The following is an 18,262-nucleotide window of genomic DNA, read 5'->3' as shown; positions in this document are numbered from 1 at the left end:
TATCTTGTGGAAAATCACATTAGTTCATGTCATATCAGTTTCTACAAACAGGCCTGCTCCTGCCAGGTGAAAGCAACAGGCTTGGTTGAATTGTCAGACTCTGACCTTAGTCATGATCTGAACTGAGTCACACAGACACCCACTGTGCTAATCCTGTTACATTGTTCTGTAGTATGCTGCTACTGTAATTATAGCGTGGACTTGTGTGCGCCTTGTGCTTTAGATTTTCGGCCTCAGTTTCGTCAAAGATGTCGTTGCTCAGAGCCACGTGAACTCAGTTTACCCACCTTATTTTAGCGAGATTGATTAATTGATTGCAAGCCTACACGTTTATGTAAGAATCTAGTGAATTATTATACATAAAGGAAAAGGCACAAATTCTCTCTCTCCTTAAATACTGATAATTTTGGGTTGCTTGTGTAATAATCAGTTTCGTGAGAACTTTAGAGATTTTCAGATTCAGTTTTGTGCCATATTTATTCGCAGTGTCACCTTCCCACCCACCCACCCAAAAACCAAAAGATTATAGGTTATGTGATAAAATCGAAATATGTCTTCTTTTTGTGGATTTAGGCTCAAACAGCCCAACAGATATATTTTATTTCTTACAAATGATTTGTTGTAATATAGCCTAAAGATCAGCCCCCACTGAAGGACCCTCGCTAACTTTCCTAACAATATATAAGTATACAGTGCTGAAAATAATGGTCTACATATATCTAACACAAACGACATAACAGTGCTTACAATATATCCTCAATTTTCATTTTAAAACAAATAACAAGCGTTCTGACAAATATTGCCAATAAAGCATATACCTCCTTGGCCAATTCGCCTGAATTTAAAATATGTAGGCCTACAGAATAAATAAAAAGTTGCGCTTATAGGCTATTCAAAAAGTGCCTTCATCGTTTTTTTTTTTTTTTACACAGTATATATGGACTTACAGTATATGTGTAATGTCCATAATTGTTCATTTCAATTCAACGCTGGTATGTACGTCCAAAAAAAAAAAAAAAAAAAAAAGAGCCTCAGTCTAATTTGTCAAAGAAAAGTAAAGTAAAAACTTCAAACGGAGAAAATGAGAGTGTGCATTTTTTTTTTTTTTACATTGGCCTACTTTAACAAGAAGAATAAACATGAACAAAAGTGTGGAGTGGTAGTCATCCGCTCTGCAGGACTAAGTACCAAACAGCAGCAGGGTTTCATACGCCCAGTCTTTACCCCGCTGGTCGATGTTGATGGCATGAAAAAAGTTTTTATTATTATATATTATTATTATGTGGTTGTTTGTGATTGGCCTGTCTCCGTGTCTTTATCGCTGTTGTGTTGAACAGTACAGAAAAGTAGTCCGGTCTACTTCAAGCAGTGAGCACTCTCCAGGGGCCGGAGGCATGCCCTCACTATGTCTCTCAGTGGTTATTTTACTCGTTTGTTCTCGTTTCAGTTCGCTCTCGCTGCGTGGCTCAAGTCTGTGACACCGTCCCTCTGGTCTGCTGCTGATTGTCCGCACAGGAGGCATCACATGACGCACGGCTTGATGTCCTGGTAGGAGACCTGCTGGTGGTGGTAGTAGGAGCCGCTGCTCGGTGAGTGCATCGCCGAAGACGTCATGGCGTTGAACGAGAAGACGAACTCCTTTCGGTCACACATGCTGGGAGACTGGGAATGGTACCGAGGAATACCTGCAAAAAGGTTTTTTAAAACGTGGATTAAAAACAGTGAAGATCTGTAATGTCACAAGCAGGTTCACTGAGACTTTGTCTATGAATTTAAATATATCTTCTGCTTTTCTTTAAGATTGTTTTGGGTTTTTTTTACGTTCTGGAAAAAAAAAACATCTAAAAAAACCCTCGAATTATTTCTTTATTTCTTAATTTTTTCTACAAATACTTTCTGTAGGCTTTAACTGTTTATTATCGTCAATTACCATGACATTTAACACCTCAAGCCACAGGCTTGACCTTGATCTGAATAATAATAATAATAACAATAATAATAATAATCATGTATTAATAGTAGTAGCTCAACATTTACCCAAACAGCATATCTGTCCAACATATTTTAACATTTAGATTTTAACATAGGCTAAAGTTTATATTTAATTAGTATCTTTTCACTGACTTCAGTGCATGTGTATATTCCACGTAGACCCGAGGTCCATTTAGCAAGCACGATTAAGATTGTCAAAGGGGGGGAGGTGGGCTTGTAGGGCTAATTGACAGTGGCCCTCTTGCACGCCAGTCCCGGAGGACCGGGGGCCTCGGGGCAAGGCAGGCTGGACCTAACCGCGCTTGTTTTTCTTGTCCGGAGATTGGCACGGCTCTAAACTGTCCCGGCAGACTTTCCCTGCCCTTTGGTGCCTCTCTCTCTTTCTTTTTCTCTTTCTTTCTTTTTTACCACTTCCAGAAACTGAATCTTAGAGATTTTGAAACCCCTGATATCTGGGTTTTATTTGGAGAAGCACTGTGTTCTGTTTAATTGGGAGCAGGACAGTGACGAAGCTTAATTTTCGTGGGAGAAAATATGTGGTTTCTTTTAGATGCATCACTTGCAACATTTTCCTTGAATTTCCGTTTTGTACAATGGAGATAAGCCAGTGTTTTAGTGATTGCAAATACAGTGAACTCACTATTTCCATTAGGCCTACGTTTGGCATTAGACCACACAGATGTGTAAACCACCAGGCTTCACTATATGTAGAAAATAATGTTTTAAACATCTAATAATTAAACGGTTTGGAATAAATGGGAATGAAATGTTCCTGCTTCATATTTGTCCCTTTGATTTCAATTTTCCACACAAGTGTCCTTTATAAAAATCAGCTGCGGTTCACTCAACATGTGACGGTTTACAGTGAAATGAGAGCTGAGATGGTAACATTGAGCCTACCTTGTAAATCTGTGGTACTGTGCCCGTTCTGGTGCAGGTATGGCTGGTCTAGGGAATGTGTGGGCAAGCTCGGCTGCAGTGGGTTCGCCCCCGGATTACAAGGAGACAGAGGCTGCTGCTTAATGTAGGAAGCTCCGTTATTCAACGAGGCCGTGGGGGCTGGAGCCCACGCCGAGGCCGAGCTCGAGTAGACGGGGTGAGGCTCCATGACTCCCCCGCTAGTGAGCAGAGGGGAGGCGGAATTGTCGTGGTGGGGATATTCACTCCCTGTGGATCCCGTACAACTTCCCATGTAGGAATGTCCGCCGTTGGTCGACAAGTGTGACATGGAGTGACCGGACAGCCCCATCCCCTCCATGTTACCTGCCAAGTGTCCATTCATCATCCCAATCCCACTGTCCAGAGACAAGCTGTTGGGCGGACAGGATAGGCCCCCGCCGCTCCCCTGGAAGTTGTAGGACTCGGGGATGTGGTTGAATCCCAGGCCGTTCATCATGCTGTACATTGGCTTCAGCGCCTGGCACTTGCGCCTAAAACCCCTGGGTCTCCTTCTGAAGGAGCCTTCCTCGAACATAAACTCACTTGCCGGGTCGATAGTCCAGTAGTGGCCCTTCCCTGGCCGCCCGAGGCCCTTGGGCAGCTTGATGAAGCACTCGTTCAGGGACAAGTTATGACGCACGGAGTTCTTCCATCCCTGGTACGAGCCTCTGAAAAACGGGAAGCGGCTCTGCAGGAACTGGTATATTTCACTGAGCGTCAGGCGCTTAGTTGGCGAACTCTGGATAGCCATGACTATCAAAGCGATGTATGAATACGGGGGTTTCTCTGGTCGACGGATTCCTGCGTTTGTCTTTTTGGTTTTCGTAGTGGAGGAGGCATTTTCCATCACCGCCGTCTGTCCGTGCGGCTTCTCCGGAGCAGACATCGGGCTGCTCTGGGCAGGAGTCTGCGCTGGGGGCTGCTGGACCTCTGCCGTCATTAGTTAAAATTAGTCTTCGAGATGGTAAACAAAAAAACGATCGCTTTCCACCTTTCCACCTATAAACACTACAAAGTTGGGCACTAAGTCGCTGGCATATAGAGCCAAAAAAGTAAACGTAGGCAAACGTAACGCACAAGCCAAAGGCGAGACTGTCTTCTTAACTCAGTCTTCTTCCCCTTGATTTCAGTCCCACTGCAGCAGTCTGAAGCCGGACCGCCTTGTACGCAGCGTCCGAAATGGGATAAGGAGCAGAACAGGAGCCGCTTTCCACTTCAGTTGGTGTGTTGTCGTGCGTCCGAGGAGCTCACTTTTTACTTATCTGTTGCCATCAGCGCATTGGAAGCTGGATGTCTTGGCCATCCTAATGTTGGGACCCGCCCAGTTCCCTCCTACTCTGGTGGGCTGTGAGCATGCACATCTGTGTGCGTTCACTTTTCAGGGAAATGTTTTTTCCCCTTCCTTACATTTAAATAGGGAATATACAGTATGTCCCATATAGCCTATTGTAACATATGTATGTACATTATTTGCAATAGAGAATTAAGAAATGAAAATGGCGCATAATGTATTACATGACCATACACTATTACTGTTATTACACTGAACAGGGCCTGTAGACACATTCTGATTGCATTGTTTTCTAATAAGACTTTATTTTATCATTATCATTTTCCTAGTTTTTATTTTGGACACTGAATGTTGTGACATAAACTGTGTAGATTCATAAGCCTGCAATACAAATAGTATCTGTCCATTTCAGGCCGCATGGTTGATGCACCAGCACGGCAAATAGGTCATGTCTCCATTGTTATTAAACTTTCATTATTTTATAAAACATTTTAGGGCATTAAACGCGTTTACCAGAGAGCATGCCCCTCGTATTCAAAAACCACCCTCCCGATTTCTGTAAAAGATAGACAGGAACATGGGCAGGATGTTTATACAGCAAAATGTAAACATTTTCCCTGGCCTTCTTTAAATAAAAAATCAAGCAAAAGCCCCGTTAGATCAGCTAATACTCAATCTGATGCGATATGCCCGTGTGTTCGCAGCGTCTTGTGTAGATACAGGACGTTTTTACACATGAATATTGTTTGTGTAATGTAGTCATAATATTTACGCAGGGGACGCAGGAGGAGTGGAGCACCGAACTGCCCGGACTGTGAGCGCAGAGACTCGGACTGGGACTTGAGATCGACTCCTGCAGGCGGTTTACCATCCGAATGATCCAGGAATTATACAGTAAGGTGGATTTAACACTTTTCCAGTCACTGTGTCAGCAGCAGAGCTGTGGCCGCTTTAATTCACTGCCACATTGGGAAATCTGAGATGTTTAGTTTTGTTTGATGTGACATGATACCTTATAGGATAATTAGAAAAACGGAGGCTAGATTATGCCTCAAGCTCTGCAGAATGTTTTTTTTTTTTTTGCCTTTAACTAAGTTGTAATTCGCTCAGGAGAGCATGCGCAGCAGTTTGTTTATCTGTTTGTGTTTCCAAGTCGAAAAGCTTAATTTTAGTTCGATTTACTGGCTGTTCTACAGCTGAGCGCGAGGAGCTACTGAAAGACGATCAGTCCATAACCTAAAACTGTTGACAGTAGGTTGCTTATTGTTCCCTGGAGATTTCGATAGCTGCAGCCCGCAACCTTTTGCCTCTCCGTGGCTTCAGTTAGATGAGCTTGCTGTGCTTTTGATCTCTGCCGGCGTTATTGTTTCTAGTGGATGCTCGTGATGACTGTTGGTTTTGACACTATGGAATATAATACCGGAGGAAGCGGTGGATGAGCAGCTTTGCTAAATTTGGCCCGTGCGTAAAACCAGAGAGTTTGGCGACTTCACTGCCTGTGCGTAAAGCTCCTGTGATGTTTTTGCCTCAAATAACACGACAACATTTATGTGTTCAATTTTAATGGAGCACATTTAAATCAAATGTCAATGTCTAACAAAAATATCAGCTGGTTTATTGATCTTATCCGGTAAGATCCAGTCCCAAAGCACAAACTTATGACTGCCGCAGACGGTTTTTCCGCAGGGGGAAGCGAGAAAACAATTCATTGTCAGATTTTCCTTGTCAGACCAAAGGTGACAGACGTGCCACTGTTAGTTTTTTTTGCTGTTGTGGAGGAGATTTAAAGCCACGGATAAATGAATGTAAGTATTGTTTTAACCGGTGCCTGCTCGGCCACTCGCCTGGAGTGAGGGCCACACATTTATCAGCGTAACGGACCACCCAGCGCGCACCAGAGGCAGGCGCGCTCCCGTCCTCCCTCTGCCCACTGCATTTAATTACCGCTGATGACTTCATTCCATTAAGGCGCCCCCCCCCTACCCCCACCCCACCCCAACACATACACACGCACACACTCATTCGCCCCACGCCATGTTATTCTTCCTTTTACTATACGTATATAGACCTGTATATTTTTACAAACCGGTGTGTCCATCCAAAGCCAGTGTCTGCGGTGTTTACGCAAACCATCAGTGTTGGACGGTGATGCGCTACTCCCTGATGCATTCTTCTTTCCCCAGCAGAAAAAAGCAGCAAAATCAGTTATTTTTTATTACTTCGCACACTATTTAAGTTGTCATGTTAAATAGGGGTTATGCAGTAATCAACTGAAAATAATAGCTATCATTATAAAATCATAATGTACTTGCATCAACAAAAAAAGATTTTTGTTTTCTAATGGATGGAATCATATTTTTAAAACATTACAGTCCATATAGCAGATATTACTTCATACAAACCGGTGTGTAAAGGCATGAAAAGGTTCCCATTAGAGCATCGGTGGCATGATTATGTTCGTCGTTACTGAGGCTTGAGTCCCGGGGTCAGAGCCTTCCCCCCTTCGCTCCATCGCAGACGAAGTCATGCACTTTTCCATGACGTCCCATCATGAAATATTTGACAGCGCTGCATCCTCAGGAATGCTCGGCCACTTAGGTGGAGGTACACCGCAGAGTGCACAGTCCTGACAGGCTTTCCGGACCGTCTTACCGTTATTTAGTGCACCGAAACCAACTCTGGTCCCCTTAAAGTCACGTTGTTGCAATATTCTGCAGGGACTGTACACAGAAATGTTTTCTTATTGGTTACATTCTTATTTCAGCCCCGTACAACGGCACATTACATCAACAGGCCAAGAAACATATAATTTAGGCCTTTTCTCGCACAGCCTGAACATCATTGTGTTTCAGTCATTGCGGTACGTTCAGAGTGGTCTTGTGATGCCTTTTGAGGATTCATTTCATAATCCTACATTAAATTCTTGATGATATCACAGTGTTGTGTTCACAAACACCTCAAGGCTACATTGTGCTACTTCATCTGAGCAAGTCATGACACGGTTATGTCCAAAATGACTGCTTATTTATAACAATTAGGCAAAAACACCCGGCGGATTGTAGATCCAACTGCTCAGCAGTATAATTTGATTTGGCCTCACAGCAACACATTAAACCGTGGTAGAGATGACACCAAAGTGATTCTGAATTTTTCTAAGCGTTAAACTCAGATTACATTTTCTTTTCAAACGATCATCTTTGGGACATCATCCAGTTTCCCCTCCTCGGTGGTGAAAGAGGGCCGCAGAGGGTCACCGAGAGGCCGCTTGGACTTGTTTGGAGGTCAGAGCGACAGAGTGATCGATCACCTGGCCGTTAAGTTCATCCGACTTGAACTTGAGTCAAGTTTTAAAGCAAAGCTACTTAAAAAGTTTTATTATGTTATCAATTTTTAAACATGAGAATCACATAATGGTCGTTTATAGAACAAATTTATTTCGCACACACTTGATGTTGTTTGTTTGATGTTATTTGTTAAAACGTCTGTCATCTGGAGAGAAAAAAAGTTAAATGATTTTCAAATAATATTTTTTCAAACAGATTAATATATAAAGTATTATTTTAAAATCACGACATAACGATTACAAAGTTGAAATTTATGAACATAGCGGATTCTTAAGAATTGTGTATTTGACAGATGAGGAGTTTGAGAGAATAGATTTTTTTCTATAATAACACAAAGATTTGCTGGATTTTATTTGTCTTTATTTCTTTATGTTTTGTAGGACTGAAAGTGTGAAGGGCAAATATGTAAACAATGTAAACAAATCTCTGTATCTCGCACACATTCACGTTACAAGCTGTCAGTTTTGCACAGAAGAGTCTTTGAAAACAAACCTGTGCTGCTGTTTTAACTTTTTATATTTATATTATAGGAATTCTGAAATAAACACACTTGATATTTATGGATAATTCCACCCTTGTTTTGATGATGGTAACAAAGATGATGATGACAAAGTTAAAAGTTGTATTTTTTTTTTAAATATGCCTATGTAGATTATGGCATGATTTTAATGACATATTTAAAGTGTGACTTTCTAAAGTATCCGACTTTTATTTATTTATTTCTTTATTTGTTGTCCAACAAATTCTTTTGAGATGCATCTTTATCGGTTTCCTGGCTCTGTGTCTCTGCAGTGTCGCCTGCAGTTCGCTCAGCATTGTCGCTTTAATTGAAAACAGTGTAATGTCGAGGTGGGCACCCCCTCATCACTTTCCCTGCGCTGTAGGTGGCCGTGTATATTTTCGTTTAAGTGGTGTTTATGTGAACGAGAAAGGACGGGATTGCTAGCAGACCGCTGATTGCGCGCTACATGGATCTGAAGTGTATTTGATGGGCACCACCCTCTCCAGTAATCAGCTGCAGCACAAGTGCGCTCTATGACTTTTTAATTTTCCCTGGCGAGATATCTGCCCCGTGCCTTGTTGTGTATGAAGGCGCGAGGAAAAGTAGTCCCCTCTGTGCAGTCCCTCAGCCTTTATGCTGATTAGTTAAATGTGTTAATGTCACTCTTCACAGCAGCTTCATAGTGATGTCCATGTTTGGTATGGAGATATATAAACTCACTCGAGCTTAATTGATCTGCAAACATCTGATGAGTCGCTAATGAAGTGCCCTTGAGCATAACACTGGCCCCAGACCAGCTATCGGCACTGCGGATCCTGCTGTTTGACTCAGTTTAGTTTCAATGCGGTAAAAATGTTAGCAGGCCGTGCCTCGTGTGGCAGGTGTTGCAGTGTGCAGGGAATGGAGGTGTTTATTAACCAGACATCTTTAGTTCAGTGCTGTTATCTTTCGTTTAACTTCATTTGTTTAAAAGGGCTCTTGCGGTTCAAGCAGACGATATATCAAGACATTATCTTTGTAATTTAAGATACAGACAGCTTGATTAAATTGATTTTAGCTTGATTACGGACTTTATCGCATAGGGCAGCTGATAACAACCTCCTATAATGACACAACAGGGATTTTCTTTTTTCCCCTTAAAATGTTTGAACCGTCTTTTACACGTCTTTAAATATGAATTTACCACCTATCACTGGTTATATGGTCACTCTTTTTTTTTTATCATCATCATCATTTTATGTATTGCAGTGCATTTAATAGTAAACATTATATTTATAAACATTTTAAAAATAAATGTAAACGTTAATATTGTTAATGTAGTTATTAAATAGTTGGCTGGGGTTCCTGATACTTTCCCCCATCGGTTCACGTGTCACATCTCACACACATAAAACGCTCACCTGTGTGTCTGCACCTCCGCTGCACAACATCTGCACGAACAGCTATGCCATCAGCTACAGAGTTAAACCATAATTGATAATTTAGGTCGTCAACAGTGTTTGGATATTACACAGCTTTAATATAATTGAATTCATGTTAGCACGTTTAATGTACTTATCAGTGATTATAATGGGTTTTTTTGTTGTTGTTGTTGTTGTTTTTTTTTTTTTTTTGCGTTAGATACAGTGTGGAACTCGTCATTTAAAGCTGTCTTAGACCTCATTAGGATGTACCACAGCGGGGGCAATAAAATGATCCGCAGAGCGCTTTAAGCTGTAGGTCATCTTGTAGCCTTTTGACATTTGTGACGTAGATCATGCAGCATTCAACACAAAGTATTTATTTTTTTTGTTAAAAACAGCCAACGCGCAGAAAGAGAGCTCATCATGCCAAAACATGAGTCACTGATTCAGACGTTATTGTGAGAACTTCGGCCTCCTCAGCAAAACTTCACATGCCTTCCCGCAACGGTCCCTGGTGTGCTATATTGTCAAATTAAAGATAGCCCACTCAAAATCGTCAGATTGCCATTTTTTTTTCATTTCTGTCTTCACTTGTTTGTCACATGCAGATTGGGTTCTGCTTTCCAAATTGTCTCCTTTTGACAGCCTCATGTTGAAAAGCAAACGTGCCTTTCGGACAATGAAAAAAGAATAAAGGCATATGTAAAATTCTTTCTGGTTTATTTTGTGATCACAGGCAGTACCACATAATTTGACATGAAGGACAGCAGTGGGGAGGATTTGGCAGGTCCAGAGGTTTTACAAATTCCAAACTGTCCAAATGTGGTTAGCACTTGCAGGGAAAATGTTCCATAATTTTAAATACCTGTTTGCAGCAAAAATTGGTATTTCAGCAAGTTGGCAAGCTGATTTTTGTATAAAACTGGACAAAAGACACACAAAGCACTGAGAAAAAAATATTAAAACAATATAAATGTGAGCAGATTTAATTACTTAAAGCTCTTGGTTAATGCATGAAAAAAGTGTTTGTGGGTTCAGTGCAGGTTTTTATGGCTGGTTGACAGATGGTTCTTCTTTCAGCCACATTTATGAAAAAATATAACAGAAATTATTTAACAATATTACTCAATATTTTCATGTTTGCAGTGAAATGAATGCATGAGATTTTAAGGATATTTGGTTCTGATGTATCAACTACATTCTAATGTATTTATAAAAATATAACATGTCAGACTTTGTTAGTCCAACTTATTACCAGTGTTAATTAATATTTCTGACACCAAGTCACACTGGCTAAATACTGAATGACAACATTTGACAGTTTCCTACATGGGATAATTTCATTTAACATTATTTAAGTAGTTTAGGTTTCCCTGTGTTTCACTGTAGTGTTTGTGTGTGGTCTTCAGATCCATTTAAGTGAAGAGCGTATATAAGACTGGATGTTTTCATTTATTGAATCAACTGAATATTTAAATTAGGACACTCTTTGATTGATGAGTGGTTGTTTTACTCATGTTTTAAGAGTAATTAGGGATCATAATGGGCACTTATTTCTCCAAAGGTTTTTCTTTCTATAATTCTGTCATAATGTAGAATATAATATATATAAATCATGAATAAAGGACAATTGTAAATCAACATTGATTTAATTTATGACATTAAACTTACTTACAATACTGCATTTTTATTTTAAATATGTATTACTCAGGTAAGAGCAGACTTGTTTTTCATGCATTAATAACAATAGATGGGTATGAATTAAAAAAAACACTGCGCGTTGCTATCCCCTCCATATAAGGCAAAAAAGACACAAAGAGATTTTCCTTTACACACTTCCTTGGCGCTCTGCTTCAGCGCTCCTCTCTGCTCTACTGTAGCACTTTTAATCTGCGCACAACTGAACCCACCTACAGACAAACCACAAATTGAATGAAGGGGAGGGGGATGAGTGGGCATGGTAATTGCCTATTGTGGAGCTCAAACTCCTCTGTTCTGCCATAAACAGCTTTGGTAGTTCACAACTTGATACTCAGTGCTCCAGCCGGTTTGAAATGAGGGCATATCCTCATTGTCTGTGGGAACCCATAGCCAGGCCAGTGGTTGGAATCAGTCAGGAATGCTTTGGGATGGTAACTGGATTCGGTTGTAATGCCCAGCTCTCCGCAGCGGAACACTAGGGTGGGAAAAAGGCCGAGAGCATTTCCTGAGTGGAGGGGGGTCCCAGCGAAGCATCACACGCATGGGCATCATGTGACAGTGATCCTGCCAGGTTTTAGCCTATGATCCCAAGTGAAGAGAGGAGCGGAGAAAGAGTGCAGCTGTGGGGGGAGGCGGTGGTCAAAGTGGGCAGTGCCAGGGAAAGAGACGAGAGGACAGAATGAGGTTAGAATGGAGAAGAGAGTCACAAATACTGAAGCTGTTATAATGCAGCCCCTGAAGGAAGGAGCAGTCAAAGGCTGAAGAAGAGGAAGAAGGAAGAGGTGGTGCTGAGAGAAGTTATTGTCTGTATCTGTGTATTTCACAACATTTGAATTTATGATGTAACCAGGCACGCACTGAAAGTTGATAGAGTTTGTCTATGCTGCTTCCTTGTCTATGTAAAAATTTTTCTTCTGCCATTTAACTGCTCATGTACAAATGTTTAGGTTTAGCTGCTTGCAAAATATCATACACATCTTAACCATGTACCATAATAATCAAATGATAAAGCAGGATTTGTTTTAGAAGCTTATGTGAAACAATAAAAAAGTGAGTCTAAGTAAAATCTGTAACTTTAATGGCCCAGTGGAAATGAATAATGGACATAGAGCAGAATATATTAACAAATGGCAACTATGTCAGAAATGCACTGGGCCATACTGTATAGTTTTCTTTATAAACTGGAGGTTGGCTGTATAATCGGAGGAATCCCAGATAAAAATAAAGTCAAGCGAAGTCAGCTTTTATTTGTATAGTGCCAAATCACAACAGAAGGTTAAGTGTCTAGGATTAAAAAATGAGTCAGTTTCTAACGTCAGCTCATCAATTTCCCATCTACTGTCAAGTCAGCAGAGTTAAGAATAACGCCTGTGCAGCATCAGTTGAACATTATACTGCACTGCCAAACAAATCTGGTTAAAGCTGATGAAAAGTTATTCAGGATGACCCTTTTTAAGTGTTTGAATGTTGAACTGAAAACTCTGTGTTTTTAGCCTGTAGCCTTAATTTTTGTCAGATCTACAACATGGAAAGTCATGCTGCTTTGACTATTAGCAGTTAATGTTTGCGATGTACAGACAATCATCATCTTGATTTCTTAATACTGAAAAAAAAAGAGCCATGATTAGAAGTGCCTTTTTTTCTGATTCCTAAATGGATTTAATCTTAATGGGCACAACTATAAAGAGTGAGTTCTACTGATTGTAGAAGTGTGTGTGTGTGTTTTGATTTGACTGAGTTAGGACTTTGGAAGCAAGGGGTGTAACATTTGTGGCAAACTGTGTCAACTGGGTGACAAAGAAAACAACAACAACCAAAATCAAATATTGTTGCAAAAATACAGCTGCTGTGTCTGTTCTGAGCACATTCTCTGTTCATATTCATTTATATCTGAGAAAACAATCAGGTTTCCATCTGTGGAAGGGAGCTGCATACTTACTCGCAATAAACCACATTTTAAAGCCATTTCAAGCTCAGAATATATTATTGTAAAGCAGGCTTGGCTTAACATCATATTTGTAATTTTGTGTGTTCGTAATGACAACATTAAGAGAGTACATGTGTTTTTCCATGCATGTGTGTGTCCATGACTGCATTGTGCATACATGCCTTTGGTTTCATGTGTCTGTAATGTTCGTCTATGGCTGCATGTGCATATGAGAATGTTGCTGACTAAATATTTGTGTGTGTGTGTGTGTGTGTGCATGTATGTGTGTGTGCGTGTCCAGGCTGGTGCTGGCAGCCAGACGGTGCTCTCTTTGGCTTGTGTAAATGTTGTGACGATCTTGGGAGGAATCTTACCCTATAGTTGTCAAAGGGCTTTTTATTTCCACCTGCTACCGGCCTCTTTCCGTTGGTCTGCTCTATAACAATGGTACTGGGAAAGCTGTGGAGTGCAAAGTGATTGATGTTGGACTGTATTTGGCCCTTCTTCAGATTGGGGCCTGAAAGGAAGTGGCTATCCCTCCCTTCCACCCTGACTACCCTGCAATAACGCAGGGCTCAAGAGGGCAGGGTGCTGATCAGGACTTAGACATCCAATTTTTTCGAAATGCCAATCTACCCAAAAGACAAGTTGGCAGGTGCATATAAACAAAGTCTCACAACTTTTCACAACTAGGTGACACAGAATGAAGTTAATTTATAGCACGCAATTGAATCCAACTTTATTCTCTCCATCTTGTCTCCAAACATCACTCTTTTACTTGTCCTGTCTGGGGTGAAAAGAGATACAGCCTCATCACAACTGCATTCTTTCCATTTTGCTGAAGAGCAGCGTGGCAGAGAAGGTAATCTATCACCTAAATTGTCTGTCCTTCTCTCTCTCTCTCTCTCTCTCTATTTCTAACCGTGTTTCTCTTTCTCCTTCCTCTAGGCTGGAGTGGGCAGGCGTGCGGCTTTGGCCACAGGAAGCCGTGAATTCTTCGGAGAATGGAAGATGTCTTATGGGGAGACATACTGGCCCCCCACCCACCCACTCACCACCTCAAAATGACCCCTGACCCCTTCATGTGTTTATATCAGACCATGGAAGTGAGAAATAGTGATGAGTCATTCTGGCTGTGTGTTTACACTCCGGAGTCACGCAAGGAAGGAAATCAGCCACGGTCTGCTAAAAGTGGCGAGGTGAGAGAGAATAGCTGCAGTCCCCGGAGCGCTGCAGTGATTTACCTCTCAGGACCAGAATTTATTTCACATCATCTCTGCTGCGGTGACTTTTGACCAACAGAAAACAGCAGCGGCATTAGCACGGCTGTGGACTGTTGTCGAGGAAAAGGCAACTCTGATTGCAGCAAAATAAGTGGCAGTTACTGAGGATATATGTGCTTATACAGTATGTGCATGTAGCTAGTAAAATCTACCCAGATAGAATAGGCAGAATAATTCATAATGTAACATATCATAATAAATATGTTGACTGAATTTTAGAAAACTCTTGATATATTGATGGCTTTCTAATCAAGGCAGGTAAAAAAAAAAGCACATCACTGTTAGACTGAGAACTTGTATCTCCACATGTTCAATGTTATTAAAACAAAAATCGCTTTCAGCCTCTTAACTATACCTTTTACTGTGGAATTCATCTGGCAATATTTTCAGAATGTTTCTTCTACCACAAAGAGAGTGTCTAATTGCTTAATTTAAATTAAAAATGAAAATTACTAAGATAATAAGTTACAAGGTTATCACCCAACAGCAATAGTAACACTGTATAACTTGCTTTTTTTCAGTTAATCTAGGGGGAAAAAAAATGCTAACAGTAAAGCCATATTCTGCACTAATGGAATATAGTGTTCTGCAAAAATATTTAGTTTTAGATTTTTTTATTGTCAGTAATGTACTATATTGATATCACATTTAAAAAATACTTAGATACTTGAAACTTCATCCACAGTTAAAATTCCCAGTTGTGATCTCGTTGTCTGACATTGTGTCTATCACAGCATATCCCAAGCTGGACTATGGTTAGGGAAATGTTTATATAACAATCATAATAGTTTATGTGTAATTATGGTAGTTTGTATGTATTTATAACTTATATTATAAGTGACAAGTGGATTTTTATGAAAGCAAGTTAGTCAGGAGTCAGTACCAGTGACTCCACTGATATGTGTATTTATGAAAACGATTTCATAAGAAACCCATTAAAGTTTATAGAGATCCCAAAATCACTGTAAAATAATTTTAAAGGCTTGGGCTACAAGTTAGAAGTTGAGCTGAGATCATATTACAGAGGTGCACATTTCCCTTAAACTGTTTTGACATTATATTTTCAGCATCTTCATCTTACCCATCATGCAACAGACTGTGCATCCGTTTGTGCTGATGATAAGTGATATGCCATACAAGTTACTGTCCACTTTATAGCCTCAAAAATACAATATTATAAAGAGAATTTTGCTCACTGTGTTATAAAATGTGTTTACGATATATGTGAGTGACAGCGTCATTGCTGCATGAACCACACTGGACACGTATTATGTTGTGCTCTGCAGGACTTTATGTTCTATGTACTGTAAGGTGTGTTTACTGTGGCTTTGACCAGTGTTTCAAACACAGTGTCACTGCTGCCCTCCGCACCGAGCAACTTTAGATTTCAGATTGCACAACTGTTGTTTTGGAGAGACAGCTGTAGTTAACTGCAGTTATGCTCTGTAAATAAAAGTGACACTTTATTTCTTTCCGTCATTACATGGGTGCAAGTAACTTCATTGCCGACTGTAGCGAGTATCCTGTTACACACCAACATACACACCACCACAATGAGAGAGTCAGCAGCTCTTATTTTGGCTGATCTCTCCTGAATTGTAACTCCTGTCAGGGGCTTTGATTGATAGTTGTGTTTATCACCATATTATTAAGTAATCAGTCTCACCACAGCTGGGCCTGAAGCTCCTTAATTCCAGCTAAAGCACACAGCTTCATGCTAATTAAAGGTTTGGTGAAGGAGTTTATTTTTGTGAATTTTTAAAATATAGTTGTCTGTGTTTTTATGAGAATGCGCTGATTGTTGCATTTGTATTCTCTCAGGAACATTTAGTAGCAACCTTTAGAGCTGTACCTTCATCAGAAAGATCATGGACAGTGGAGGGAAAATCATGCTGCCCAGACTGAATGTAGAATGTAAAAATCTCTCCTTTCAGTAATGTACATTACTGTAAAGTCTGTAAAATGACAGATAACTTACATACAATACAGTATATAACACAAGCAGGTCAATCAGTCTATGTTGTGTGTATCAGCAGAGATTTCTTCTCGCTTCGTTAATAGAGCCCGCGGCTTTGCTGCGTTTGTGTATTACTGAGGTAAACACAGTCATGGCAAAGTGGACATGCTGCTGAGTGTGTCCTGACTGGAGACAGAGAGCACTGTGGCACTGTACTGACTGAGACACTGGCAGCTCTCTAGAGGTAGGGTTAATGTGATGAATGGCCATTTGGTAATGGGCCATGTATTAGGGTGAAATAGCTTTTTTAAAAGCCCGAGCTCGAGCTGTTGCTACGGGCAATTTGATTCAGGAATCAGTCAGGTGGCAGATGTTTCATGTTAGATCAGTCAACTTTGTCTTGCTCTCTCTTTCAACTAAATGAAGGAAAAAATGATTGCAAAACTGCGCATAGCAATCAAATGAAAATATAACTTCATGCAGTCAAAAATATCAGTGATGCCTTTTTGTTTAAAAGTCTTTAAAAATATTCGGCCAATTTTAGGAACTGTGTAAATAAATTGATTGATTCTTAAACAAGGTGAAAAATGTAATCATATTTTTTTCTTCACTTTGAACAGCATAGGTTCTCTCCTATCCCAGACTGCTTTGTGTTCAAGCCGCCTCACTGCCAGGATGGTCCTCAAGCTATTAGTGGATAACCTGCAGTGCTAATTATTATTTTTGCACACAAGCTAGATTTGCAGATTTATGAATTTCTACCCACAAAGTGAAACACATAATGTGGAAAGTACACTGTTCTTCGAAAAATATTTATATATTGCTAAAGAGGTTGAGATGTGTTCATGTAATTAAAAGGGTGTTTTGTGTAATGATTATATACAAGCCTTCCATTATTATATGTTGCATATTGTACTAATTCATTTTCACCTTGTTCATAATGTATTGCCCATTGTCTCTGTGTTACTAAGTTCTGCTGCTATTTTGGACAAATGATAGTTTAGGATTTAATATTTGTTGTAACACATTTTCATCAGTGAAGTTCCACTTTAGGTGGAACTGTTGTTGGTGCATTTAGCCACATTTCTTCATCCTGACCTGTTTTAATTTGACTAACAGAACAATATAGGCTAAGAGTGTGTGTGGCACAGTGAATAAAAAGTTTCTTTTTTTGATGTCATTTGCATTCTTTTACATTTATTATGGTCAAATTTAGCTTCAGAGTCTTGTTCTTTCCCAAATTCAAGTGAAGAACCACTTAAGGACTTTATGATGAGTTCCCTGTTTTGCTGTGGTGGTGTGGAGGCTCATAAGATAAACACTGCCTGAAACAAATTCAGCAATATTGAAGCTGTTGGTGGTCCTGCTATTTATGTCAATGTTATTAGTTTTCTCCAGCTTATGGATCACTGTTCATGCTGTCCAGTTATCTAAATAAGAAGATCCTATGACTGAGTGATGCTTTACTTAATCAATGATGACCACTATGTGTGATAAATATCTTATGCCCGAGTTATCTCTATTTGACCTCAGACCTCTGCTTAGCTAAAAGTGGATTCACATTGGTTTATCAGTTATTCTGAAAAAAAGGTCATGTGAACCAGTGGAGCTCAAACATGCTTTAGAAAAAATTCTCCATGTGAATTTCCTCATGTAGAAAAAAAGTAGAAATGATCAGTGTGTGTTTATGCTGCTGTCTCTTATGGCAGCTTTTGGACATTTTATTGGTTTTGTACCACAGGGATGGAAATTTTTTAAAGCCAATCAAGGCAGCAAATGCAAAAGTTGTGTCTTTTTGGTAAGTGGATAAGCTTCATTAGCAATGTTTTAGCAAAGGGAAAAATAGTTAATTTGGCATTAACACAGGAGCCTCTGAAGCATTTATCTCAGATTTGGATAGTAGTGATTTTCCCTTCTAGCCTA

The 18,262-nt window shown here is 40.1% G+C and overlaps 1 protein-coding gene and 1 long non-coding RNA gene across 2 annotated transcripts; one reads left to right on the top strand and one right to left on the bottom strand.

Annotated features, from left to right (window-relative positions):
- Nucleotides 1-555: 555 nt before the first annotated feature.
- foxf1 (forkhead box F1) lies at nucleotides 556-4,248 on the bottom strand. Its single transcript, XM_018667937.2, has 2 exons — nucleotides 2,893-4,248; nucleotides 556-1,685 (listed from the first exon to the last, which is right to left on the bottom strand). The coding sequence occupies exons 1-2, from the start codon at nucleotides 3,869-3,871 to the stop codon at nucleotides 1,522-1,524; spliced, it is 1,143 nt and encodes a 380-aa protein (XP_018523453.1). The 5' UTR covers nucleotides 3,872-4,248; the 3' UTR covers nucleotides 556-1,521.
- A 432-nt stretch (nucleotides 4,249-4,680) lies between these two features.
- Nucleotides 4,681-17,519, top strand: LOC127143566 (uncharacterized). The gene is made up of 2 exons (XR_007815118.1): nucleotides 4,681-5,116; nucleotides 14,048-17,519. It is a non-coding gene; the product is annotated as an uncharacterized LOC127143566 (long non-coding RNA).
- Nucleotides 17,520-18,262: the final 743 nt, after the last annotated feature.

Source organism: Lates calcarifer, linkage group LG2, assembly GCF_001640805.2.
Source record: "Lates calcarifer isolate ASB-BC8 linkage group LG2, TLL_Latcal_v3, whole genome shotgun sequence".
In the NCBI taxonomy this organism is placed as follows: domain Eukaryota; kingdom Metazoa; phylum Chordata; class Actinopteri; family Centropomidae; genus Lates; species Lates calcarifer.
The sequence above is the reverse complement of the archived record's forward strand: the minus strand, read 5'-3'. Positions and strand labels throughout refer to the sequence as shown.

Excerpts from the sequence above, each read along its gene's own strand:
- foxf1 (XM_018667937.2), bottom strand. The coding sequence starts at position 3,871 with ATGACGGCAGAGGTCCAGCAGCCCCCAGCGCAGACTCCTGCCCAGAGC. Across the intron at positions 1,686-2,892 it reads CAGTACCACAGATTTACAAG|GTATTCCTCGGTACCATTCC; the intron begins GTAGGCTCAATG and ends ACCTTTTTGCAG.